Source organism: Ambystoma mexicanum, chromosome 5p, assembly GCF_040938575.1.
Source record: "Ambystoma mexicanum isolate Mex_15411 chromosome 5p, UKY_AmexF1_1, whole genome shotgun sequence".
NCBI lineage: Eukaryota > Metazoa > Chordata > Amphibia > Caudata > Ambystomatidae > Ambystoma > Ambystoma mexicanum.
The window spans coordinates 1,212,831,821-1,212,859,114 of NC_090930.1; the positions used below are offsets into that span (position 1 = coordinate 1,212,831,821).

The window sequence follows — 27,294 nt, forward strand, 5'->3', positions numbered from 1 at the left end:
TGACTTGGGGAGGGGAAACAAAGGGACCATAAATTAATCTTGTGACCCCTCACGTGAGGGTTCACAAGAGGAAGTTACAGTGACTCAGCCCTGGCTCAGTCCCACTTTTTTGAGACTGCCGGGGGCCGGTCACGGCTGGCCCAGGCCCACTTAAAGCAGTGGGGCTGATATTGAATTTAGTGAACTTTCTTATCTCGCAGGATTGCCCACCCACATCGTTTGGTGAAGAGAGACTGCCGTGGTGAAGTTGCAAGAGGATTAAGCAACAGCTTGCATGCTTCCCTGACCTGGATGGTGCATTTTCTGCCCGGTTCGCAACAACTTACATTTATTATTTCAGACCTCAGGGCTTTCCCGAGCAGAGGTCCGCGTGTATATTTTTTAAAATAATTAATTCATTGGGGCTTCAGGGTGGTGAGCATGATTTCCCACGTGCATGAGCACTGGTTAATAATTTCGGTCTTGGGAGCGGCGCGAAGGCTTTCCAACGCACAGTGGTGCTTGGACAATACTAGAGGAAATGGGGATTTGCCGGTGGGTTAGGGCTTTAGCCGGCGCAGCAGCCTGTGGCCAAGTCGTGAATTATGAACGTCTCGGTTCTGCGGAAAGATTAGCAGGTTGGTAGCCCTCGGAGTGGCACAGATGCATTTTCTGAGTTGGGTATAGAGTGCCAGGTACTTTAAGGTTTTCAGCCCAGTGTAACAAGGAGCATGCAGCCATTAGATTTGGTAAACAATGCATTGTATTTTAAGGGTTTCATTTCATGTATATGTAATGTTTATAACCGTATGTTAATTGAAGGAACATTGCATGTTGCGTTTGGCTTAGCGGTCACCGCGCCTCATTTCCTCCACTCACCGGTTTGTAAGACGGCTTCCAAGGTGTATGGTTTGTTTGTGTGGACGCATCGCACTATGGCATTGAAAAATGTGTGTGAGCTGTGGGTTGCAGGTTCGATCCCGGCAAGTCTGCCTCTGTTGTTTACGCTGCCGCTCGTCAAACGCATCAGTACTGGAATAAATAGTGGCAGCCAGGTTCAACATCACAAGCGCTTGCCACTCTAAAGTGCCATTAAACCTGGGTTAATTGCTTCCTTGTCACCTTTAACCAGCGCAGTATTGAATCAGGGAAAAAGGGGTGCACTGCCTCGAAATGGCTTTGGAGGTTTTGGCTTGGTGCTTTCAAAGCATAGCTGGAAATGTGCAGAGCGAGCTCGGCCACCTCCTATCCCTCTCTCATCTCTGATTGCCTTACTGCCATTCAAGATTGGTGTGCCACCAATGATCTCTGTCTGAATGCCAGCAAGACGGAGATCCTCCTTATCGGCACACCTTCAATATCCTTTCCCCTTACTCTCTGGCCGGCCTCCCTTGGCCCGCCTCCTATCCCCACCTGCGAGGCTAAGAACCTCAGGGTCATTTTTGACCCAACACTTTCCTTCTGTGGCCACATCTCTAAGGTCTTTAAAAAGTCAAATTACCTACTACACCTCCTCAGAGGTACTCTGCCTTTCCTCTCCTTCCCCCAGAAGCTCACTGTCTCCCAAGCTCCGGTTCTCTCTGGGCTGGACCATTGTAACAGCCTCTTCCTAAATCTACCTGCCTCTACTCTCCGCCCTCTGCAACTAATCCAGAATAGGACTGCAAGTCTTGTCCTTGGCCTCAAGCACTGGGATCGTATCTCTCCAGCTCTGAAATCTCTCCACTGGCTCCCAGTGGACGCTAGGATTAAATTCAAAACCCTCTGCATTGTCCACAGGCTTTCTGGGGCCTGGGTCCTAAATACCTTGAGCTATCCCTGCGCAAATACCTCCCCTCTCGAGCTCTTCGCTCATCTACTTCCAACTCCCTCAGGGTCAGTCGTTTTTCAAAGAAACAAGCTTGGGGTAGATCTCTGTCTTCGGCTGGGACCTCCCTCTGGAACAGCCTCCCTGCCACTCTAAAACTGGAGGAGATCCATCTCCGGTTCCGGAAGCTCATCAAGACCTTCCTCTTTGCTTCCGCGTTCGCTCTCCCTCTCCCCTGCTGAACTGCTCTCTTGCCACCGTGCACCTGGCCACCCTCTGTCCCCTGGGCCCAGGTACCTGTTCACCCTGCCACCCTCCTGCACTGCCTCTTGGCCACCCCTTGCACTGGTGGACTGTATCTGTACCCATACAGTTCCCCACACCCCCATTTTCTTCTTTTTTTCTGCACTTATCAGACTTACCAAGTCTGCTGCCTTAAACACAGCACTTTCTGACTGCACTACCACTGTTGATTGCCTCTACTATCTATTTTTATTTATGTTTCTTCTCTGCTCCGCACTTTCCACCCTCCCCCTTCCATGCACTTTTCCCCTTTCCCTTTCCCATGCACTTGCGTGTTCTCAATGTCCCTGGGCCTAGTAAGATCGTTTTGTTCTCCCCTGTTTCCCTCTCTTGCCTTGTCGCGCTCTGAAACACTTTGTGTATGAGCGCGATATAAATAAATTATCATATCATATCATATCATTTCACGGCTTCGCGGCACACTGCCGCCTGCACCATGTTCAAAGTATGAACACGTTTCTTTATGGGTTAAAGGGTTTGCGCTGCACATTTTTCTTAATTAGGTTGCTAGTTGAATTTTGCTGTAATGCGTTTGTATTGCAGTAGCAGCCAGAATTCACGCATGAGCAAACCGCACCTTTTGTGGTAAAGCATACAGGCTTGCCCTCGTCAAAAAGCGCTGTGAATCAGACCCTTACCTACAAACCCTAACCATACCCCATCTACCATCACATACCCACCCACCCTACCCCCACTCTCTCTACATCCACTCTCTAGCCCACCCCACCCTATGAAAGATTAAAAATATCGAGGCTTAATACCACATAACAGAAATATGGCAGTCACGAGTCCAAAGGTACCATGTGCATTTATTAACAGGCAGCTGTCTGGCTCTCAACACCCCGCAATGGGTGAAAGCAGACACTATGAGATGAGAGAGTGCTGGATATTTCAAAAACACAAGTATTTATACACGTTTTCCACAATCCCAGACACATCGTCCAGCCCCTCTTCGTATAATACATTTACCTAGGGTTCAAGGCCTAGCCACATAACTAAGTCATGTTTAAAATTTTTTGAATAGTTTGTTGTTTTCCTTTAAACATTTCACATGTTTTCCAAACATAAGACACAAAGGTAACATTCCTTATTTTGCTTGTTTATATTTGTCTATCATTTGTTCTTGAGTTTAAAGTCAGCTTAGTTTCAAGGAGAGAGAACAAAGATTTATGCAAAAGAGCACGTTCAACTATTCATCATTCTACTTTGCTGTTTGAACGGAGAAGGCACTATTGGAACAGTTGGTATCTAAATTACTCATTAGTACGGCTTTTATTTAACTCCAAGGTTTCTCAGTGTAAGACAAACAATCCACTTTTGCAGCTTCAACATTCTTATCTACGTTGACATCATGGGAACAGTACAAAGTTTATTTTGCTCTGCTGGAGCCGAAAACACAATTCTAAACATGGGACAGAAAGCAAGAGGCAATCAAAAGGGAAGATAACTCAAAATGGTGGCATAGTCAGCCTGTTTCAGGTTCATTCAATGCCATTTATAGTGCGATGCAAATGTGCTTATGCCAATCGTTTACTATCAGGCGGTATTCATGCAAAATATACTTTTACACCTACCTCCCCTCTCTCTACCCTCACCCAATCTCCCCTGTCTCTACCCGCACCCACCCACCCTACCTCCCTGTCTCTAGCTCCATCCACCCTACATCCCCTCTCTCTACCCCTACCCACCCTACCCCACTCTCTCTACCCCCACCCACCCTACGACCCCTATCGTTACACACCCCTACCCACCGTACCTCCCCTCTCTCTACCCCTGCCCTACCTCCCCTCTCTCTACCCCCACCCACCCTTCCACCCCTCTCGCTACCCCATTCACCCTACCTCCCCTATCTACTCCCACCCACCTACCTTACCTCCCCTCTGCCTATCCCCTATCGCATACTCCTTTAAAACTTTGCACACTCCTCCTTACACCTGGGTGCCTATAAATGCAAAATTAAAATAACAGCAGTAACGCCAAAACTATTGGCAAGATAATCATGCACATCAAAATCAAGTAGGGACACGGGAAGGCACTCCTCTAAACTCTAAAGTCTAATATTGGAATGGAGGTGCTACCTCTAGCACTTCAGGAGATCTCCCAATGAAAACATGCACCCCTTTCCCAGCATACATCTTGATGCCCTCTGAAAAATACCCGATTCCATTTCAGCCTCAGTTATGCAAAGTGAGAACTTGTAGCTCAGACTGAAAATGGGGTTCCCAAAACATGGCACCTCTTCTCCAAGCAGCCCAGGGTGTCTAAGAAAGAATCCTATGTTGAATAGGAGATTAGAAGTGAGCGTTGGCTGTCCCTGTGGTTCTGTCTGCTGTTTGCAACAAGATCATTTACAGTTCTCTTTGATACTTTACGCTATTAGACTGAAGGAGGAGCTGAGAGAGGTGTTTGTTATGAAGGGACAAGCAGTCCATACGTCAGGGACCTTCATCCAAAACATTTGAATCTCTAGCTGCTAGTTGCCATCATCCTGAGGAATCTATCAGGCTGCTTATACGGGATGTATCTAGGAACAGCGGTGCAGAATGCTTTACGTTAGTGGCATGGAATCTAGACATCTGTCCTAAAACTCATAGGAAGCCAGTGAATGGACTTAGCAGCTGGTGTGATGGGATCACTGTGCAGTAGGTTGATTATAAATCCAACATATAACATATATTTCACATTCATCATGTTTGTGCCACTATATATATATATAGATGTAGGATACTTCATTTGAGACAAGACACGTATGCCACAATGGCACCTAGTAACCATGACTGGACATTCACCTCCACTTCAGAGCCACATCCGCAAGGCATGTGGATATGCAAATAAGCCAAAATGCAAGCCTTTTGTCCAGGCAGGAAGTTGTCTTTGACTCACAGGGGAGAGCTAATTTATAGATAATGATAATGATTTCTTATTTATATTTGCTTTCGCCAAATCGCTGTGCATTTGGGTGATAATTGTATGTAACATATTTACATACAATTATCACCCAAATGAAGTTGGTACTCATTTATTAACCTCAGAAGGATGAAAGGCTGAGTTTGCCTCACCGGGATTCAAGACTGTGACCTGCAGATCACACACAGATCACAACAGTGAGTGCTCAACCCACTGAGCATTCTCTCTTATCTTACATAGCTTTATCAACCCAAGACAGCCATTTCTCAAGGCTGATAGTCTTCACACCGATTATACCATTAATGGGGATCAACAGTGCAGTATAGTCTTGACAGCATTGTGGTTGGAGCATTGGCTCATGTTTACAAAACACCAATAAAGTTATGTATGGGTTTAAACGGCTTAAAAAAAAACTTCACTGAAATGTGAAAGTAGGCTAATTCATTTAGGCCAAGTCACACATGCTACAACACCAGTTAGTAGACATCACTGGAAGATCACCACCAGTTCGGAGTCACTCCTATCCTTGATTGCATTTACCAAGCCTGATAGATACCCTTCAAGAATCATTATTTCCATGTCTAGAAAAAAGTTCCCAAAAACTCTTTCTAAATATGCCAAACCTTTGCACCTTATTCCTCACAAGCGTTTCGTGTACCGCACTGCAGACACATTGTCCATCCACAGAATACACATTCACTTTGTCCTTCACTAAGCTTGTTGCAGCAAAGGTTCCTGCCAAAAGCCCCAGATAATTTATATGCATGTATCTCTGTAGACAATTTTCTTCCTGTTGAGACCTCCTCATCTACATGCTAGCGTACTCATGTCTGATTCTAGCACAATGTAGGCAGAGACCCCAAAGATTGCCCTTGCATCCGAGGGTTCCATGTGTGTGAGCCAACACACTAACTTCACCCTTGCATCTGGCAATATGTGAATCACCTGGTTATAATACACCCCTATGCTGAGAAGCCTGGTCACGAGTCTCTGCAGATCCCTGTAGTGCCTAGGGGCTGGGAATATAACCTGAATGGAGGCGGAAAGCATTCTCGTGACTAAAGCGAGGAATCTGAGAGAAAAGACATTCTTCTGCAATATGTAGTTGATTCTGTGCCATTTTTCCCCAGGCTTACATTCAGAAGGAGGACAAAACACCACTGAGAATTGATAGCATAGTCTGGAAATTGGATGATTTGTGTGGAGATTGAGAAGAATACACTTATAACCAACCCCAAATCTCATAGGTGGGACACTCTCACTCATAGATATGCCGGAAACAACAGAGACTCCTCCTCTAATAGGAGCCTTTTGTAGAGGAAGGTGATTATCCAATTTCCCCTGGCCCTTAGGAACACTATATCTATTTTGTAAAGCACCAAGGGGCTGATGAAAATGCGAACCGGACATATGAAAACTGCCACCAACTTCCCTGCCAAAGAAATGGAAGAAACTCTTGGTGGGGTAGGTTAATTGAGACTGCCATTTAGGCATCCTTCAAATAAACCTTATTTTTTATAACACTGTTTATCAGGTTTGTATACAAACAAACAACATAAACATACATAAAATAGAAATCGAAGGCAGCAGGGTCAAGTGGTATATCTAACATTATGGGTACAGACAAGTAATAAGACATGTTAATTCTCCTGGAGGGGAAATGTCCATAACAACATTCATGAGCAGGTTCTTGGTAGCACTGGTACTTCACAGCCATCCTGGGAGGAGGGGGCTCAAGGGTAAGGGTAACTCAATCATCCGTCCACATCCCCCACACTTTCTGAAACTTTTGGGGGCAACCTCTCGCTCTATAGATACAGTGTTCATGGATGCACACCTGCTCACTTCATTGGACCAGCGGGTTAGGCTCATTACCTCCGCTGAGCTCCAGGTAGCAGCGACCAGTCTTTTCCCCACACCAAGTACAACAGCCAGAACCAAATTTTTCATATTTGGTGAAATCCACCTCGTCCCATATCCCCAGCAAGATCAGCTTTGGGTCCATTGGTATTGGGGACCCCAACATCCTAGAGACTCTATCAGTGCATTTCGCCCAAAAGCTCTGCAGTACGTCACATTCCCAGATAGTGTGGAAAAAGGTGCCATTCTCCCGCTTGCACCAAAGACAAACGCCGACCTCAGTATCTCCCCATTTGGCAAGCATTGTGCGGGTGTAGTAGGAACGGTGCAGTATTCTGAGTTGTATCAGTCTCAATTTTGCATTGATGCCAATATCTCGGGGGGAACATTAATGCCTCCACCCATTCCTCTCATTCCAGCCTCCCCAGGTCTCTTTCCCACTTTTCTTTCAACCTAGTAAGTTCTTTAGTGCCAAAAGAGTTAAGTGCCTGGTACAGTGTGGAAATAACCTTGGCGGGGATGCGGTCTAGTAGAACGTTGATTTCTAGGGGGGAACAGAGGGGCACGTTCGCTAATTTCAGAAACTGGGCTTTCAGGGCATGAGCGAGTTGTGCATGTCTGAATCGATCAATGGGTAGCAAAGCAAATTTTTCTTTCAGGGCGTCTAATTCGAATAGGCACCCTTATTTTTATTTTATTTATTTGGATTTATATAGCGCACATCTGCCCTGGGGCATCGTGGCGCTGAACGTAGTCTTACTTGTTACAGGCATACATAGTGTATATATAGATACATGCAGATGATATAAGCAGTTTTAATACAGTAGTGATTGTTTACATACAGTTGTGGTAGAGCAGTTGGATAAGTGGGGCGGGGGAGGAGGGGTTAGTTAAACAGCGTGGTTTTAAGTAATCTGCGGAAGGCATGGTATGAGTTTTCGTTCCTTAGAGCGGTGGGGAGTGCGTTCCAGTTTTTGGGTGCTAAGTGTTGAAAGCTGGACCCTCCGGCTTTGCTTCTTTTGAAGGTGGGTACATAGGTCTGGTTGGTCATGTGAGACCTGGTGGGTCTAGTGGATGTATTGAGGGTGATTCTTTCAGAGAGATAGGGCGGGGCCTTGGCGGAGAGGCATTTGTGTGTGATGGCCATGGATTTGAATAGTATGCGTTCTTTTACTGGAAGCCAGTGGGCTTCTTTTCTGGCTTGGGAGATGTGCTCCCTTTTATGGACAACATGTGCTAACGTGCATATACCCTGCTTTTCCCAGGTCTCGAAGCACCCCATTCTCCGTATTTCGGGGAGATGAGCATTGTGCCATATGGGTTGGGGTAGTGTTGGCTTCTGTTCCCATCGATGTGTCTGTGTGCTTCCCTCCAGGTTCGGTGAACATGTAGTGATGGTCTTGTAAATCCCGACCCCCCTTTCCCATCTGTGTATAAGACCTGGAGCTGAGAGATGGGATACATAGCGGATATTTCTATATGGACATGTGGGAGCGCGGGATTGCCATGTAGCCAATCATTTACCACTGCTATTAGTGTAGCAAGACAGTATGTGCAAATACACGGTAACCCTATGCCACTTTCCCATATTGAGCGCTGCAAGGTTAAAAGAAATTCTTAGTTGTTTCCCTCCCACAGAGCATCGTCCGAAGGTCACTGTCAATTATTGCAAAGGTTCCAGACGGATGGGGAGTGGATAATTTTGTAGCACGCAGAGGAGCTTGGGAAGTGTCAACATTTTGAACAAAGCAGCCCGACCGATCAGTGAGAGCGTTAGGGTCTGCCAGTGCGAGACGTCGCTAGCAAATCTATCCAGCACCAGTTGCAGGTTAAGCCAGTGATAGTCATCCAGGGTCGGGCTTATACGAATGCCCAGATCCGTGAAGCCGCGAATGGAAACAGGGTAGGGACAGGGTTCAGGAATTGTGGCATCTCCCCCCTGAACCGGGAAGTACACAGTCTGGGTGGATGAGTGTCTCAATCACCCCGAGCAATCTATTGGCTAGGATTCGGGTGAGGACTTTTGCCTCCCCATTTAACAGTGATATAGGTCTATAAAATGCGCAAAGTTCCGGGGTTTCCCGGGTTTAGGGATCACCACTATGCTCTTCTTTCTCAGGTCTAGGGGGAGTATGCCTACTTCTTTTCTCTGAAGAAACATGCGGTGCATGTGTCCCGTTATTGCGGCGCCAAGACGTTTCCATGTTTCTCCTGGAAAGCCATTGGGCCCCGGGGTCTTCCCAGATTGGAGCTGTGCTAGAGCGTCTTGTACCTCATTCTCAGTGATCTCAGACTCTAGTTGCTCCGTCTGCTCTGTCGAGAGTCGCGGAATGGTAACCGAATCAAGATAGTTGGCCTGTTCGGGTGCAGAGTCCTTGACCGGTAAAGAGTAGAGTTGTTCGTAGTAGTTAGCGAAGGCCTCCGCTATGTCGGAGTCATCCGTCAACAATTCCCCCTCCGGTGATCGTAAAGCGCGCACTTGCCCCCTACTCTATTCCCTTCTTTCCAGCCTGGCCAGAGTCTTGCCTGCCTTATCCCCTTTCTCATAAATCTGGCATCTGGTCGACCAGTGGGCGGTCCGAGCCGTGTCCCGCGTGACATTTCATAGGGTTTCTTGGACCGTTTTCAGGATTTCCTGCGCTGACGTGGTCCCGAGCTGTAGGAGTTGTTCCTCCCGCTTGGATACCTGTCTCTCAGCCTCCACAATCTCTTGATGGTGGTTCTTACGGTGGGCCGACACCAGGGAGATGCCTCCCCCCGAAGGACTGTTTTGTATGCCTCCCATATTGTGATTGGGCAGTCTACGGACCCCCCGTTTAATTCAAAGTATTTGTGGGTCTTGCACGAGAGTCCCTCACCGATCTCAGGCAATCCCAGGTGGTTTGTGATGTATACCCTTTAGAGTTATGAGTACATGAGAGTGGTCCGATATACCTCTTGCTAGAAACTCTGCGGATGTAAGTATGTGGGCCATGTTACGGGGAATGAAGGCGCAGTCAATTCTTGATAGTGACTTATGTGCAGCAGAATAAAACGAGAACCCGGTATCAGTGGCGTGTAGTGTCATCCCGGTGTCTAACAGCCGCATTGCTGCAGCAAAGGTGTACATTGTAGTCGGGCCTCCGGATCCTATTACCCTTGTGTGATCTGTCTCTAGCCACCTCCATGACCTCATTAAAGTCACTACCCAGGAACCATGAGTCTGCTCATTCTTCCAGTAATATTGGGCGTAGCTCCCCAAGGAGCTCTTTTGTAAATGTGAGGGGGGGCGTATGCTGCATTAAAACCCCACTGCTCCCCCTTAATGTCCCCCAGTACCGTCACAAAGCGGCCATGATGATCAGGCCATACTTTTGTCAGCTGAAAGGGAACCTGCTTGTGGATTAGTATCATTGTGCCCCTAGAGCCCCTCGAGAACCAAACCTGGTATGTGTGTGAGTAGTTTGATCTTTTAAAGAAACCATAGCTGGTGCCCACCAGATGGGTTTCCAACAGTAAGACCGCGTCAGGGGAGTAGCGATTGAGGTATTGAAACACCAATTTCCTTTTAATGCTAGAGCCAAGACCGTTAACATTCCAAGACAGAACAGACAGGGTCTCCGGTCAAAGGTTTGAATCCAAAAGGATCGAATGCCATAGTATCTAGTCAATAGGACCTAAAACAAAAGGGAGCAATTTTTTTGATTTAAATGTATATTTTTTGGGGGTTTCGTATAGGATAAAAAGTGTTTTTTACCACAAAAAGGGAGGTTTCGGGGGGGTCCCCCCAAAGGAAAAAAAAATCAAAATTAAAATAAAATCGACCCTTTTGTTTTCAGTCCTTTTGATTTGACCCTTTTGTCATTCAATCCTTTTCATTTGAACCTTTGACCTATAACCAACGGACAGTTGACTTATTTGCTCTTTGGTAGCGTATTTCATGTGTCATGATTCTAAGGATGATCATGTGTCATGTAGACCCGCAAAACCCCAGGCAACCCCCTCAGCCTCGTATCCCGGTACATCCACCACTCCGATCCCACTGCTGCTTTGTAACAATAGAACCTGGACCCAAACCACCTGAGTGCACCAATGAACTGTGCCCCATAACCACCCGCCACCCTGTACTTTCCCCCAACTAGAAGCACCTGTCGCCAAATGTATAACACCGCAAACTCATGTGAACCATTTCGTGGAACTCCCCAAGGGTTAGTTTGTCATCCATCGCCCTCGCCTGGGGCCGCCCAACTGGAGAATACAATTTGATGGCCAAGCACTGTATGAGGGGGGGCCCCGGGCACCGGTCTGCCCTCTGGCATGCTGTGTGACCTCTCGATGGAAAAGAAGTTGGAGAGCTTTTTAGGGGCTATAAGGTCTGAGAGCCAGCTTTCTAGGAACAGTTCCATGGACGGCCCCTCCTCTTTTTCAGGCAGCCCCAGAATGCGCAGGTTATTGCGGCAGTATCTACCTTCGCTATCTTCTGCTCTCGTTTCCAGGGAAGTGAGTTTCTTCTCCATGTGTTCCAGACGTTCTTCCAGTTTCTTGACTGTGTCCTCAGTATCCGAGATCTGCTGTTTAGTTACCCCCACTCGGGTTGTCAGGTTGCGCAGGTTTTGGCTCACGAAGGACACCTCAGAAGTCAGGCCATCCGATGTCCTAGACTGCCCAATGGCTGCCATGATGTCTGTGAGTGACAAGGACTGGCTTATCTTGTGAGACCCAATGCCGGTTCCTGTTCACTCCAGGGGGTTGGGGGCCCCAGCCGGGGCAGTCATAGTGTATCTGTGTATTTTGTTCTGCGTTGACGTGTTGCAGGGTTTATGCTTCCTCATTCATGTCAATTCAGTGGGCCAGTCCGGGGACCGACGTCTTCTCGATCTCCAGGCCGGTACCTATGGCCCTGTGCTGTGACAGAGAAGGCAACTGTAGCCTTGGAAGGCCCGTGGAAGGATGAGAAGGATGCCCACCTGAGTTGGGAGAGGCTTTGGCTTTACCTGTTTTCATACACGTTCCAGGTAAGTAGAGGATATGGGGTCCCCGGTATGCCTCTCTATATCGGGTGTTGGTGAGCCAGTACCGATGTGTGCGTGCGCTGGGAGGGGCAGGTCTCATAAGAGCGAGTTGTGCAAGGCCAGTCTTACCCCTTTCAAGCAGGGCTCTCTAGTATTAGGTGTGCAGTAGTAGTCTTTGGGCCACCTCTTCCTCAGCGTGTTGGCCAACAATTGTGCAGTGCCAGTGTTATCATTTCCTTGGGCTCTCGGTCAGGGCTCAATCAACCCACAGATCCCCCGGGTTTGCAGGCCCCGGGTGCTGCCAACTAGTTAACCAGGTGTGTTCCTCCGCATGTCAGGCTCACTGACCTTATTGGTATTTCGGGGGGGGGGAGAACCGGCCCCTATGCACATGTTTAAGTACGTGTTGCACCCAGTGTCTCGCGGGTGGCTTCTCCAGGAGTTCACTTACTTGCGGAGGGCGGGGTTGGGTGCACTGCAGCCCAGGCCTGGTGCACATGCGGCCGTCCTCTGTGCCGCTGTTTCAGGGGCGCTGTGTGATGTCGGCGTCCTTGTGCTCCCTGCTCCCTCCTCACTTCGTCTCCTCACACTTGCCTCAGTGTCCCGCTCAAGCAGGAGTAGCGGGGGAAGGGCATCCAGCCGTCCAGACAACCCCGCCAAGTAATCCAAGAGGGCCGTCGGGGACCGGTCGCGTCCCGTGCACCGCACTAGAGGCGCCCAGCAGCGTATTGCGGTGGGGCAGGTCCCAGCAGACAGATACCGGGCATAATGCAGGAGAGGGTGGCACAGTCCACGGGAGTCCCAGCATCTCTACACCACCCCTGCCGGTACATTCAGAGCTGCACCCCGCAGTTTGGGTGTCACAAGAGCTCCACAGTGCCCCAGGCAGAATGAGCTCAGTGGGGGGAGTGGGCGTACCGGGTGTCACCAGCTGGGGAGCAGGGTTAGTGGCTCAAGGAAAGCAGCGGACCTCAATCTCTCGGCCCCGGCCGTCCATTGCTGTTCCTACTCCACGCAGGCCGCGCGGCTCCTCAGCGCCCAGAACTGCAGCCAAGTTGAGGACAGTGTAGGAGACCTGAAACGGCTCAGATTTCAGCCAGGATTGTAGGAAAATGATGCGGGTGGAATCCTCCTTCCAACGGAGATCGTTTCAAAACGATTTTCTTTGCATAGGCGGCAGGATAGTGCAGGATATAGGCACCCCTGGCGGAGCAGTAGATGCCACGACTGCATCCGACAGCTGGTCAACAGCGCCTGCCTTCAAATACACCTTGGTGATCCAATTAACCTGAAGGAGATTGTCCCTCAAAAAATGGATTCCCTTCATTTTGAAGTGTCTCTACAATGACCTCGGACTGATAACCAGACTACACCCTTCCTGTATCTTTGCAACTAGAAAGATTGCACAGAGGAAAGAAAATGATTATGCACCGCTGGAACCACTGCTTATTTCCATAAGAGGTCCAAGAACTGCTTCTCTGAGTTGTACAGCAAGGAAACTGGAGGAAACTAACTGTTAAAACTCTAAGTATAAGGTCCATGTGCATTAGAAGCATCTTCCTCCTTTCTGCTGACATGTCCACGTTGGCACTGCTCGACAGGCACACTGCCCTCTGGACCCACCCCCTGGGGACTGCCACATCTGGTGCAGAGCCGTTTATTGTGCTATCCTCCAAGAATTCAACCATTTCAGTGAGGGGGACCAGAGCATCCAGCAACTTATCTCGTCACAATCTCAGTGCTATATCTATGCACTAGACTGGGTCGTTCTCCTTCTTGGACAAGAAGTCCCACTGAACCCCCCCTAATTATTGTTCCTCTTAGGGGGGCAATCTAAGTCCTCAGAAGGAAAGGAATGGGAGTCAGAAAGAGAGAACACCTGTGACCAGCCACTCTCCTACTCTTAAGGGTTTGGGCCACAGAAGTGTCACTCCGCTGAGAAGAAGCCTGCTTTCTCACTGCCCCATCTAAGTGGCTGCTTGTGGCACAGTCTTTACGAGGCTTGGGATTTACAACTTCAGGTATTCGCAGGGTGAAAATCTGCAATTCTATCAACAAGGAAATCAAATGCTGCAGCAAGAGCGTTACTCATATCCCAGAGGGCATTGTCCATGGATTCTTGGACCACCTCATTTATTGAGTCCATAAACAACCTCCCATTGTTTATGCAAGCCAACTGTCAAATGTGAATCCCATTACTCCCTGAGGAGCTAGACTTAAATGCCAGGTATGTCTCCCCCATGAGAGGTACTGGGTCTTGCATGGGAATATCCCCCACTCTAAAAGTCGCTGTTGGACTTTTAAATGAAGATACCCTACGTTTTTTTTTTTAAAAAAACAACTGTCCATTTAACAATTTGTATCCCAAACGGAAACAATGATGAGCCAAGAGCACAGGCCCCCGAGCAAACACAGCTAAAATGTGTTGAGCTCCAATCAAGGCAGTGCAGCCTGCAGGTATGGGCAGGTACGAGGCATAGGGCAGATACCTATGCCCAGCAGGCATAATATTACTGAGGGTGGGGTGGGGGCTGAGGGGACAACTATTCCATTTGCTAACAAGAGCTGTTTAAATGGCGCCAACTCGAAATGCAAGTTTGCGCATGGGGATCGCAGAGTTTTCCCTCCATGTAAATCTGAAGAATCGGGGCATTTATTTGTGCAAAAGAGTGGAGTTCAAGGGGAATAGACTTTACTGGAATGAATTAGTTAATTAATGGCAGGCATTTGTTGTCAAACAGTTAGGATTGGGGATTGGTCACCATGCCGCTCGTGCTGAATGAGAAAGAAGCATACGCAACCCAGATGATTACTGACACATTGCATCACCTCAATGGTGAATATGTTATACTCGATTTCGAGATTGTTCAGGGGGTACTACGTAAACAAGGGGATGTTACGTTAAAGAAGCAATGTCTTTGCAAAAGCAAGACAGATATTACCATAAACTCAGTGACCTGTGTGCATCCTACAATGATCCTATATGCATTGAATCCCTTCAAACTTTCTTGACCAATAAACAGACTGCTATGGGGTTGGACAATCGTAGCACCTGCTATTGTAGTGCTAAGAATCCAGAGCAAACAGGTATCGAGTGTTAATGAAAAAGTATTGCTATTATTTGTTTGGGTGTCTGAATCCTGAGCATCTTTCAAAGACATTCCATCAATATATTCCCAACATCTCATTGCAATTAAGTCAGATGTAAAAGTTATATAAACATTTGATAACTGTAATAAAGATAGCCCTGGCTTACATATGATTACCTCTAGCAGTACACTCTTTGACCTTGCATTGGCAAAGTCAATAGGTCTCGGTTGGCAACTTTGGAGGCTAAGATGTTTCTTTTTGAAACTATTTTGTACTTAATGTGCTATAGCCGAGCGTCGACATTTCAGGCATAGCCAGGGTTGTCTAACAAGTGGGGCTGAAGCTGATGTAGTTGGGCTCACTACAGTGACCTTAACATCTGTGAATGCCCACACAGAGCTGTTGAGTGAGAATTTACAGATTTTGGGTGGGCCTTGCCCGCTCAGGCCCTGCCCTGTCTACGCCTATGCATACACGTACAATAAACAAATGAAACACATAAAAGAATGACAAAGCATTTAAAAGAAAGAAAAAACACCAGATATGCGTTACAAAATGCAAAGCCTGGCTCCTTCAGAACGTTTAAAACATCTATAGTTAAGCGAACTTCGTGGCCTGATGCCAATCCCTGCCAGAAAGAAAGATAACCACCTCATATTTTCCACAGAGCAGGACACAGGACAATAACTTGACTCTCAGATACCACCTACAAGTACAATCAATCAAAAGATGTATAAGGGGGTTGCAAAAAAATAAATAACTTACAAAAAAAAGATGTGTAATAGTCTTTGGCTCAGATTCCGCACATAAGGTGCACAGATTATTCTCATAGGCCATGGAAAGCAAATTAAGGCGGAATCTTAGAAATTTTGAAGGCCACCATGCATTAGGAAATCGCCTTAAATATGTCAATAGGTAGCCTCTTGGTTTGTCGGAAAGCGACAATGACTCTGCCAATTTAGAGCTACGCATTACAAGGATCGTTTGAATCCAATCTTGTCTTTTCAGGGATTCTTTGGCGCTTACGGGATTGTCAGCGATGTCATTTTCAGTCGGGTCCCACAGGAGCAAGATCCTCAAAGCTTCTTTCTTTAGTTTTGCACTTGCAGTGTTGGCTCCCGAAAACAACGACCCTGATGGCCCAAAAGAAGAACAATTGTCCTTTACAGTAGTAGTACCCATTATCCAGAAGAAGAAGCAGTGATGGAGATGGCTCCAAAAGGGTGGAGGAACATGTACAAGACAGACCCTGGTTGCTCTGAAGGAAAACGCGGATGGCGCGTCAGCAAAAACGCCCCCCTGCAGCAGGACAAGGGTGGTGGTGACCCAGGGCAGTTCATAGAAGCAATTTGGTGGGGTTGTGCGGTCGCAACACACTTCCCGGTGTCGACAGCTTTCAGCACGCAGGTGTAGACACTGGTGGTAAACGGCCGTAATATACAAATTGATTTCCTTTCAAAAATCAACCAGAACTCGGTCTAAGAACAGGGGTTTCCCCTTTATGTACCTTTACACACCAAGGTCAGACCATTAATCCCATTAGGGGATTTAAAGAAAAAAAGTGTTTTGTGGTCAGACAATCAAATTGGCCCTACAAACTGCCAAACACCCGTGCCCACCCTCACAGGAATTTCAGTGCCCTGCCCATATAGACCAGTTCAAACCCGAAAGAGCCCATATGGGCAGAATACCCATTTTAGGCCTCCCATGTGGGTTCTCTAAATAAACAGTGGCCCTGAAACAAAGTGGCCGAGAGTAGGAACTTCAAAACCCAATGGCTACCCCGAATCTATGTTGGGCTACTAATAGTAAATTGGCTTGCACTCCTGCTGAAGCCAAAACGAAATATTAAATGTCAACACCCCCTGTTCTTTTTCTGGATTGTGGGCTTTTACATGTTTATTCCTGAGTGAGTGGGGCCTTAGCAAGGGCTGGGGACCAAAACCGGCATGTCCACCTCCCCAGAGGGTTTTTTTTTTACTTTACTTTTGTGACACGAGGGACTTCTGTTGAAGTTCCCCTTCCACTTCAACTCTCTTTTCTCGTGTGCCTCCCCGAGTAGCACATATGGCTAACAGGGCATAGTGCATTTTAAGCAGGTCTTTTTGTACAAGGGTGATTCTATCAACTCGAAAGTGTGCTTAGGAGTAGGCTGATAGCAGATGTGATTTGGTGTTGGCTACTCGAGGGTTATAGAAACCTTTACTTTATTAGGAGCCCAATGCATCTGCATGGTTTCCATTGGATTACTAAGGCGTTCTTTGAGCCCTGCTCCTGGCCATTTTGTTTTGTGACCTTCCTTTGTCTCTTTGGACCACACAGCACTGCTAAAATAGTTATTTTGCTGGTGTAGAGTAGTTTAATGGCCCCCATAATTCCTACTCTACATTCAATGTGGCTCCCCTGATTTGCTATGTGCCAAAATCTTCCACATGCTGCTTGGAGTGTGGTTGGTGGTCTGATTTTGTCTAGCCCATGCGTGAATGTGCCTCAGTGAGAGACCCTGTGCATTCCTCAGATCCTATCTTGTTCCCTTACTGAAGACTATAGGAAGATGGGCTGTTGCTGTAGATCCTGGTGTGGCCATAATGTCTGGGCCCTGAACCCTTTCAGATGTACACCTTGTTCCTATTTGCTGGTGGAATCCAGTCTAGGGCTTTTCCTTGTTTTCTTGCTGTCCTCCTGGCTGGCGGGAAAGGCTGACCTTTCTGGACTCTTCCTTGTCTGCAGTCGCGTGGCCAATTTCTGGACAGTGCCAATGGTAGGGGATTACCTCCTTAGCTTTCTGGCTTTAAAACCCAAGTGGCTTGCTGCTGATGTGTCTCAGCTTAGTCGTGGGACATCTTGGGTCACCTCCAGCCATTGTCTTCTTCGTGGGAAAGTTTCCTTGTTGGCTCATTGGACCCTCCTGCTCCCATGAGCTGACATGTGACCCTTACTGGATCTTCTGTACTCCAATCACTGTCTTTGTGGCTGTCGAGCCTTTCGTCTCACTGGTCGTCCCTTGAGGTTTTTTCTTTCTTGGAACCTCCTAGTCTGGATCCTTGCTGAATCTTGGCTTGAGTAATTCCACTCTGAGTACCCAACAGCCACTAGCTAGACCTAAACTCGACACCCAAACTCACCTGTGCACCACCTTTCCAGGGCCAATCTCAGAACGATCAAACTTTGAGTACCTGTCCCTTCTTCCATTCTCAGCGGTTCCTTGGGTCCATGAGTAGTGGGGGTTTGAAGTCTCTCTTCTGCCATGCCTAGAATGAGCATATTGCTTTGTCTGCAACTATCTCTGCCTGGCCAGCCGGTTCTCGAACCCTGGGCTGGATCTCTTGTTTGTGGGGTGAATGTGTTCCTCCCTTGCCTGGCTGCACCTAAGCTATCGGATTTGTCCTACTGATTTCTGACAACATAAATTAATGTAATGTATCAAAGTCACAAACTTATTTTAAATGACCTTAAGTGTTCGCCATAGGACTGTTCTGTCGAATTGTGACTGTTTCTTACTTGAAGTGGAATTGAAGCATGGCAATCTAGTTCATGGGTTCCTTTGAATTTCACTGCTCCAACCCGGGAAACAAGTACCCATACTGGCTGCCGCCATGTATGTTAATGGCAGCCGGTATTAAAATGAATCCCTCTGGATTACACCTGATTTTAAAGGTGTAAAAGGAGGTGTGTAACCGTGGGAATTCAAGCCTGGCTGTTCAGATCAAGACTGGATAGGAGGGGTGGGATGATGTTGGGTTTCCTGCACATAGCAGGGGAAAGCATGCAGATCATATTCAATTCATTCCCCTGCTCCATCAATCTGATTCAAAATGGAATTGATGGTGAAAAGTACCTCCTGTGTCATTTTGCACCTCAATGAAAACGAGGTAATTAGTGTTCGCACTTCCTCTATTGTGGTGCAATAAAATCAGACAAGTTAGCTATGTGTCATTTTAAAAAAGCATTGGCAGTGCCAATACTTTCGGCGTTTGTAGTTTATTGCATTTTACATTTAAGGAATGAGGAATGACAGCACTGGGAAGAAGAAATGACAGCATGCGATGTAATGAAGGGCATTGCCAGGGGTTGAGGGAAGCACTGTGGGGGGAGGGGGGAATACGAAATAAAAGGCAACACAAAGGAGAACAAACAAATCCAGTCAATGAAAGCTAGACCAGCAACAGTGCACAGGCCCATTGCACACCATTTGAAGGAAGAGGTGGCAGTGCAAATGGGTGGTGGGGGGAGAGTAACAGCACACATGGGGAAAGGAGTGACAGCACAAGGGTAGGAGCAACAGAGCAAGGAGGGAAGGAGCGACAGCGCAGGCCAAGGAGAGACAGTGCAAGGGAGAAGGAGTGACAGAACAAGGGGGAAGGAGCAACAGAGCGGGGGGAAGGAGAGGCAGCACAAGGGGGAAGAGCAACAGCTAAATGGGGGCATGTGCAACAGTGTAATGGGGGAAGGAGCGACAGCGCCTGGGAGAAGGACCAACAGCACACAGGAGAAGGAGTGACAGCGAACAATGGAAGGATCACCAGCGCACAGTGGAAGGAGCACTAGCGCATGGAGGAAGGAGCAACTGTACAAAAGGGATGGAGTGACAGCACAAAGGGTGAGGAGGGACCATGCAAAGGGGAGGAGGGACAGTGCAAAGGTTTAGTCGAGACAACACAAAGGTTGATGAGGCACAGCATAAAGGGGGAAGAAGGGGCAGCACAAATAGAAAGGAGCAACAGCGCAAGTAGTGAGTACATTTGTTGGTTGTATGTATAATTTCAGCCTGTGGTAGATGTCCTATATTGTAGTTTTGCTCTAAATGGGGTTAATTTTTCGCCTGATATACTTCAGAAAAGAATACTCACCAAACAAGCGAGCCTTAAACATACCTGTCAGAGAAATATTGCCACATTCTTACCCAAGTTCAAGTCCCCAGGATATCCCCTGTTTGGGCTCAGCAAAATTACCTATCAGGATACCCTACATCTCCGAAAAAGCCTGAAACCATGAAGGTGCAAAGGGGATGCATGCCCTGCCCCCCTCAAAAATTGTGCAGAAATATTGGCGCTGTTTATGACGGCCTTTGTCAACTCTTCTTTCTCAACCAACTCATTACCTGCCAGCCTCAAAAAAGCACAGGGTCTACCCCTTATAAAAAACCTCTCTTGACCCAGCCGTACCGAACAATTACCAGCCCGTTGCCACTGTCCCCTTCCTGCTAAAGAACCTCAACAGAGCACATATGTACAAATTCATCAATTCCTAGAGGCAAACCACATCCTTGGAATCCGTCAGTCTGGTTTCCATCCAGGCCATGGTACAGAAACAGCACTCCTGGACCTCAAAAACCAGATTAACAACATCAGGGATGAATGCAAACTCGCCTTCCTTCTCCTTCTAGACCTTTCTGCGGCCTTCAACCTAGTCGACCACACCACCACCTTACTGCAGCTGCCTCCTTCTCCCGAGAAGCAGCATCCTGGATTGCCTCCTTCCTAGAAGTCAGAGTAATGAAAGTGTTCCCTGATATTGCATGTGCCGCTCCCTCACCCATTAGCAGTGGGGTTGCCCAAGGGTCCTGTGTCTTGCCAACACTGTATAACATGTTTCTAAGCCACTCTTTGACCTCCTGGACTCCTTAGGCATAGCTTATACCAACTATGCTGACGACGTGCACATCCTGTTCCCTCTGTCTGGCAACCATACCGATGACACTGCCACCTTGTACTCAACCTACTCCACCATCCATACCTGCATGGCGACCCATGGCCTGTGCCTCAATGACGAGAAAACCAAACTCCTCCTTGTTGGGCCCACGTCCGTGCTAAAAAAACTAGAACGGGCCTATGCGGCCTTCATCATTGATAGTACCAAAATACCTGTGTCGCTGGCAGTTAAGACCCTAGGAGTCTACCTAGATGCCACACTTTCCCTAAACCGCCAAGTAAGTGCAATCTCCTCAGCAGTCCACTCGACTAAACTCCTTAATGCCGCCAGACCATTCCTCTCCTCTGACAGCTGCCCAAGGATTGCCTGTGCAGTAATCAATGCAAGATTGGATTATTGCAATGTACTCTTTGCGGGCACTTCGGTCCTTAATCCCAAAAAAGTACAGACCACTCAATACAATGCCCTGCATGCTGCAATGAGCATCCGTAAATCAGAACACACCTCAGCAGTACGTAACGCAGTGCAATGGCACCCCATATGAGAAAGAATCACCTTTAAGACCCTTACCATTACTCATAGGTGTATATCCAATTCCGCCCCATGCTACCTGACACAAAAAATCACTAAGTATCACTCTACTAGGCCCTCGCGAACCCCATACACACACAAAGTTTTTCAGACAAATTCAAATGCGCCAAAGCAGGAGGATCCAGCTTCCCAGTCATTGCGGCGAAACAATGGAACTCTCTCCCCCACACGCTAAGAGCGGAGGAATCCTACTGGGCCTTCTGCAAAGCCCTCAAAACATGGCTCTTCGCATTACCCAACTATCATCCCACTACTTCCTTTATGAAACTACGCTGAATTATCTGCCATTCTGTATGTAACCACCTTGTATTTGTCTAAGTTCACCCCCGAACCTATTTCCGCCTCCGGACTACATGTTACTTCAGCGCCCTGATGCCTCAGGGTTTGTGTGCGCTGTACAAATGTAATAAATAAATTCACGGTGCAAATAGTACTTTTGCAGTGCAAACTGACTTTGCACTGCAAAAAATACACGTTGCACCGCTCTGTGAATTAGACCCGCTTCTGCGTGTTTGTTGTCCCTTTGCAGTACGCTAAACCTTCCATGGATCAGGCCCTAAATGCCTTGGCAGATTATGCAACAGCATTTCCAGTTGTCATGCCAACCACAAAGTCGGCTTTCTGGACCCTTTTTGCTCAGTCTCTCTTCCAGTAGCAATGGTGTTGGCAATATTTTGGTGGCTGTGCCACCAAAATGTGCCAAAAACAAAAACAAAGATAAAAGTAGTGGAAAAAATACAAGTTACCATTGACACACATAATCTTTCTTCACAATTTATGCACAAAGTTTGATACCTACCTGATCCCCACTTAGTTTCTTTGAATAATCCACTTGGGATGAACCATTGCAGTCATGTACACCTTGATGCATCTTGTTTCTTTGGTCGAGCAGTAGGAATCTGCTCAAGTGGTAAATAATTAAAAACAAATGACAAAAGAGCATCACTAAACTTAGACAGTGTTTTCCTTTGGAAGAATCATTAGTTCCTCTCAATCACTTTCTGGAAGGTTAGGACTTAATGTGCCAATAATCCATACATGCCAACATTCTGAAACACCTGGCAGGGAGATTTTGTCAGAGAAATTAATTTTCCCGTAGGAATGCATTGGGGCTGGAACTATTGTAGGTGGGAGAACGTGAAAAATAGCAATATTTTTCATTGAAAAATTGTGAATCTCCCACCTATATCGGGAGGGTTGGCATATATACTAATCGCAACCTTTAGAACCTCTGGAAATCTCATGCCTTCTTCGGAACTTGACCCAATGCACTTTGAATGCGCCCAATGTGGGAAAGAGCAATCAGAATAACGGACAATCTATGTGCTTTTCCAGACTGAAAGCAAACCTGTACAGATGATGCAACTGGAATCTCGCTGCAACATGGGATACATAAAAGACATGAAGACACTGGTACTGGATCTACCGTGTGAAAACAAAGCCCTGGGCATCATTATCCTGCTGCCACAAGACATTGAGGACGACTCTACTGGGTTGGAACAGGTCAGTCTCATTTCCTTTACTGCATTCATCATAAAATCCAAGATGTGAAAAATAAGACCTCTAAAAGTATGTCCTTTAAATACTAAAGTATTGGCCGATAGCCGAAACACCATGCTCGCCGATAAATTGGTATCTACCGATCGGACGCCCACCCATCCTCCCTTCTTTCTTGCTGATTGTACAGCCATAAATCACAGGAAACAGAAAGCATGCCATTTGCACATGTTACAGTCACAGATACATATCCTGTTTGCATGGTTTTAAGTGGGCTGGGGCTAGCCAGGCCAAAACCCCGGCAGCCTCCTAAAACTCTAGCTGACCCAGGGCTCTGCTGGGAATCCGCCCACACCAGAAACAAGAGACACTGTTTCTTTTGCTGTTGCCACAACCTGGGCATTCGAACTCAAGCCCTGCTGGTATCAAACCAGTGTGCTAGCCAGTGTGCTAGTTTAGAGCTGCTGGAGTCTCTTGACGTGATGGACTTCCTGTTTCTAACAATCCATTGAGTGAAACAAAAAGGATTCCAGAACCTACGAAATAGCACAGTCCCATTTCGTAGGTGATGGATTTCCTTTGTTTCATTTAAGATTCTTTAAGCCCATAACAGGCTTTATATGTCAAACTGTCTATTGAATGAAATTCATTAAGAACCTATGAAATAGCACAGTGAAATGCAACACTGGCTTGTCAGCACTAGAGCTTGGGTTTGAGCCCTCAGCACAGGACAGTAGAATAAAAGGCATGGCAATCTGTGTTTTGTATTGCGCCGTGAGGGGGATTAGAAACCAAGCACGGCCTATGACAAGCCAGTGTAACATCACACTGTGCTATTTGGGAGATGCAGGATTACGTGTCCATCATTCAATAGACATAAAGTCTGTGTCAAGCAGGCTATTGAATGAAACAGAACTCGGCTTTGAATCCCCAGAACGGGAAAATAAAACAAAACTGACAGTGAGGAAGAGGACTTTTTTTGTAATGTCCAGTGTTGGGGGAAAGTTCAGGCCACGCCCATCATTTAGGCCACACACTCTCGTTACAGCCCCCTCCCCTCAATTTCTATCCCCACTTAAAGTGCTGCCCCTTAAATGAGACCGTGTTTTGACCTGCCGGTCCATGATTTTGAGCCTGTTTCAGGAACTATACCCAAAAAAGGTTATGCGTGTACTTTCCATTTCCAATAAATCTTCTCTAAAGTCTGGGTAATTGCTGGCTGCACAGGGTTAGCAGGGCAAGTCCAGCTGGACCGTAACCTGGCAAAGTTGTACATTCCTTTGGTCAGCAAGTGAATCAAGAAACAATTTGATGTTTCAAATTCCTTTAACTTTTGGGCTGCACTCGTACTCCTTCCATAGTACTCCACCATCACCATATCAAAAGAAAGACTCCTGCACCAGAGTTTCGCCATAGCCCCATTTTGCTCCTGTAGGATTCCATGTCCTCTCATTTCTTGCTGTGAACAGTTGAGTTAATTAGTTGTCAGTTGTGCGTCTTTTAACCAGTTTACAAATAAGTGAAATGCACTCACCTGCTCACAGAACAAGTGTAGAACGGATAAAGCATCTATGGTATGGTAGGAATGTGGGTCTGTGCTTTATTCTGAATAAAGATTCTAGGTAGAAGCTCCTTGTAAACTGTAGCGATTAGGTTTCTTTGTTGCTTATGCAGAAGGTGCAGAATGCTAAGTGAGTTAAATGTAAGGTTCTGGGTTCCCCACAGATGACTCTGACCTCAGGTGAAATTCCAGCAACTTCTTTAATTAAGTTACAGTACATTGTGATAACCATATAAGGTCAAGTACATCTGGGTTCAGGGCAACAAACACCTGCATCCTCCCAGGTAGGCTTACATCTCTCAACTGACCAACATAGAACCCTTGAATCATACATCAACATTCTCACAACCCAGATTCTGTGTCACTCACTTAGCATTCTGCTCCTTCTGCACAAGCAACAAAGAATCCTAATCATTACATATACCCATACATTTCTATGCCTCTAGGTTGAAAGGATGGTTCTGATTGGTACAATTTATGCTGGGGTCTCAAACATTTTCTTTAATTATCACCTAGAAAGAAACCCTGTGATCCTGACAGAGGACAGGATCTAATGCTGCCAGGCAATAATTGATGGTTATGGGCCAATGTCCCAAGGATTCTGGTTTCCATCGGAACCTCTGCCGCCACTCCAAGTGCCTCTGTCCCCCACCCTCAAATTCACTGCACTTACCTGACTCCCCTCTTCTGCTTCTGCTATCCTGATTGTCTCCCTCTTTTCTGTATGGGACTATGCTTTTTTGATTAAAAAAAGCAGCTGTCCACCTGCAGCTGCCAAGTGGCCATTCCCCAGGAACCATTTTTTAAGATCTATTTTTTAATTTAGCCTCAAACCATCTCTTTTACACACCTAATGGTGACGCAATGGACACATATTGGCCACAGCTGGGTTACTAGAGTTGAAGTGCAGTGCTGCTTGAAAATAGTGGGGGGGTTATGAACCCTGAGCACTAGTTATGCTCCCTCGCCTTCCACTCAGGCCCATAAGTCGGCTTCTGGCCAATACGCCCGTTGTTGTCCACGACACCAAGCTATAACACTTAAATAATGAGGGACTCCGCTCAATGGGGGATCTAGTTAGGCAGGACGTCAGTAAGAAAATGGCTTTTGTCTCATTTGTTGAACAGAGTTCTCCTTTGTCTTTTCTCCACCAGCTTGAAAAAGAACTCACCTCTGAGAAGTTTATACACTGGACCAATCCAAGTATGATGGCCAACACTAAAGTTAAAGTGTGCCTCCCCAAATTTAAATTGGAGGAGAGCGTCGACTTGAAGCCAATCTTGGTCTCTCTGGGGTTGAAAGATGCCTGTGACGCGGAGGTGGCCGACTTCACCGGCATGACAGAATGCAAAGGAGTGGCTTTGTCTCACGCCTGCCACAAATCCTCTCTAGAAATCAGTGAAGAAGGGGCCGAGGAACCAGACACCGGCAGAGAGAGGGTTCTGATGCATAAAGATGAGTTCAATGCTGATCACCCGTTTATGCTTGCATTGAGGCTCAACAATACACGCTCTCTTTTAATGATGGGAAAATTCTGCTCCCCTTAAAGCTGATCCCCTACCCCTAATTGCTTCATGCTTGCTGAAAGATATGTTTTTGCAATCCACATCATTTGGAATTTTCTCTTTCGCTATGCACTATAACAAATTTAATAAAACTCTGAGCACTAAAGAACTTCGCGTAAGTAGTATCAGTGAAAATAAAAAGGCATAACTTGCAGTATTATTGAGAAGGACACAAATGCGTAGGTCTCTTTTTTTATCTGAATGTGCTGAAACTGGTATTCAACTAACAAAATGGAAGTCATTGTTAAGAAGACCTAATGATGTCTTTGCACATAAGCAGTAAAGGTCCAGGTGTAAAGTCTTCACAGACTCGTCTCCACACAGATGAGTGATTCCCCCAGTATTGACGTTTCTTTTCTAGTGTTATGTGCTGAGCTGGCAGTTCCCCTGCAATGCACATTTGAAAGCTGTTGTTGTTGATTGAAGCAGTCAGAACGGGTAGAGGGAGTGGTGTGATGTACCATTGTATGTATGAATGAAGCCATTTCCCCGTGCTAACATAGACAAAGGCGCGCATTAGGAGTTTGATAATAATGGTCAAAAAAGGTAATATTCCAAATATCTAACATTTTACCAACCGCATAATTATACGAAGGATATAGCATGTGGTAATAGGGCCTGCAGAATTTTGAAAAAACTGTATGCAGTATTCTGCTGTCAACTCATGCAGTACATATCTCAAATAGTATTTGGGGAAAACGTCATGCGATCTTAACCACCTGCATCAGAATGCCATCTGCAAATGTGCGCCTCATGAGGTTTTTTCATTTTTGAAAAATAAAGTGAAGGTGTTTTTTTTCTGCAACAGGTTGTGCTGTGCTGAGCAACCCCAATTTGTATGTGTGCTGTGGTAAAAGGTAGGCGCCAGGGGTTAAGCCTGGCCTCAGCAGACTTCATGCTCAGTAAGTGTGTGAGAACATCAATGTCATCCTTGCGTCAAAACACAGACATCTGCTGTGCACAGCCCAAAGACAGACCAGCAAGTGGAAGATGAAATGGCAACATTTCAGATGCAAAACCTACATGCAGCTTCAAGTGAATCACTCTGTGTAGCAGCTTCTTATGCAGCTTCAAGTGAATCACTCTGTGTAGCATCTTCTTATGCAGCTTCAAGTGAATGACTCTGTGTTGCATCTTCTTATGCAGTTTGAAGTGAATCACTATGTGTAGCATCTTCTTATGCAGCTTCAAGTGAATCACTCTGTGTAGCATCTTCTTATGCAGCTTCAAATGAATCTCTCTGTGTAGCATCTTCTTATGCAGCTTCAAGTGAATCACTCTGCGTAGTATCTTCTTATGCAGCTTCAAGTGAATCACTCTGTGTAGCATCTTCTTATGCAGCTTCAAGTGAATCGCTCTGTGTAGCATCTTCTTATGCAGCTTCAAGTGAATCCCTCTGTGTAGCATCTTCTTATGCAGCTTCAAGTGAATCGCTCTGTGTAGCATCTTCTTAGGGTATGCACCCTGAAGAGCCTGCATTGAAAGGGGCCC

The 27,294-nt window shown here is 46.6% G+C and overlaps 1 protein-coding gene across 2 annotated transcripts in view; it reads left to right on the forward strand.

Moving 5' to 3' along the window:
- SERPINB5 (serpin family B member 5) overlaps window positions 1-25,912 on the forward strand; it is a 172,212-nt gene extending 146,300 nt beyond the window's left edge. For both annotated transcript variants that reach the window (XM_069613696.1, XM_069613695.1), the window contains exons 6-7: window positions 22,516-22,683; window positions 25,393-25,912. In XM_069613696.1, coding sequence (XP_069469797.1) covers window positions 22,516-22,683; window positions 25,393-25,785 — 561 coding nt within the window. In that variant the 3' untranslated portion in view covers window positions 25,786-25,912. The remainder of the gene's footprint in view (window positions 1-22,515; window positions 22,684-25,392) is intronic.
- Window positions 25,913-27,294: the final 1,382 nt, after the last annotated feature.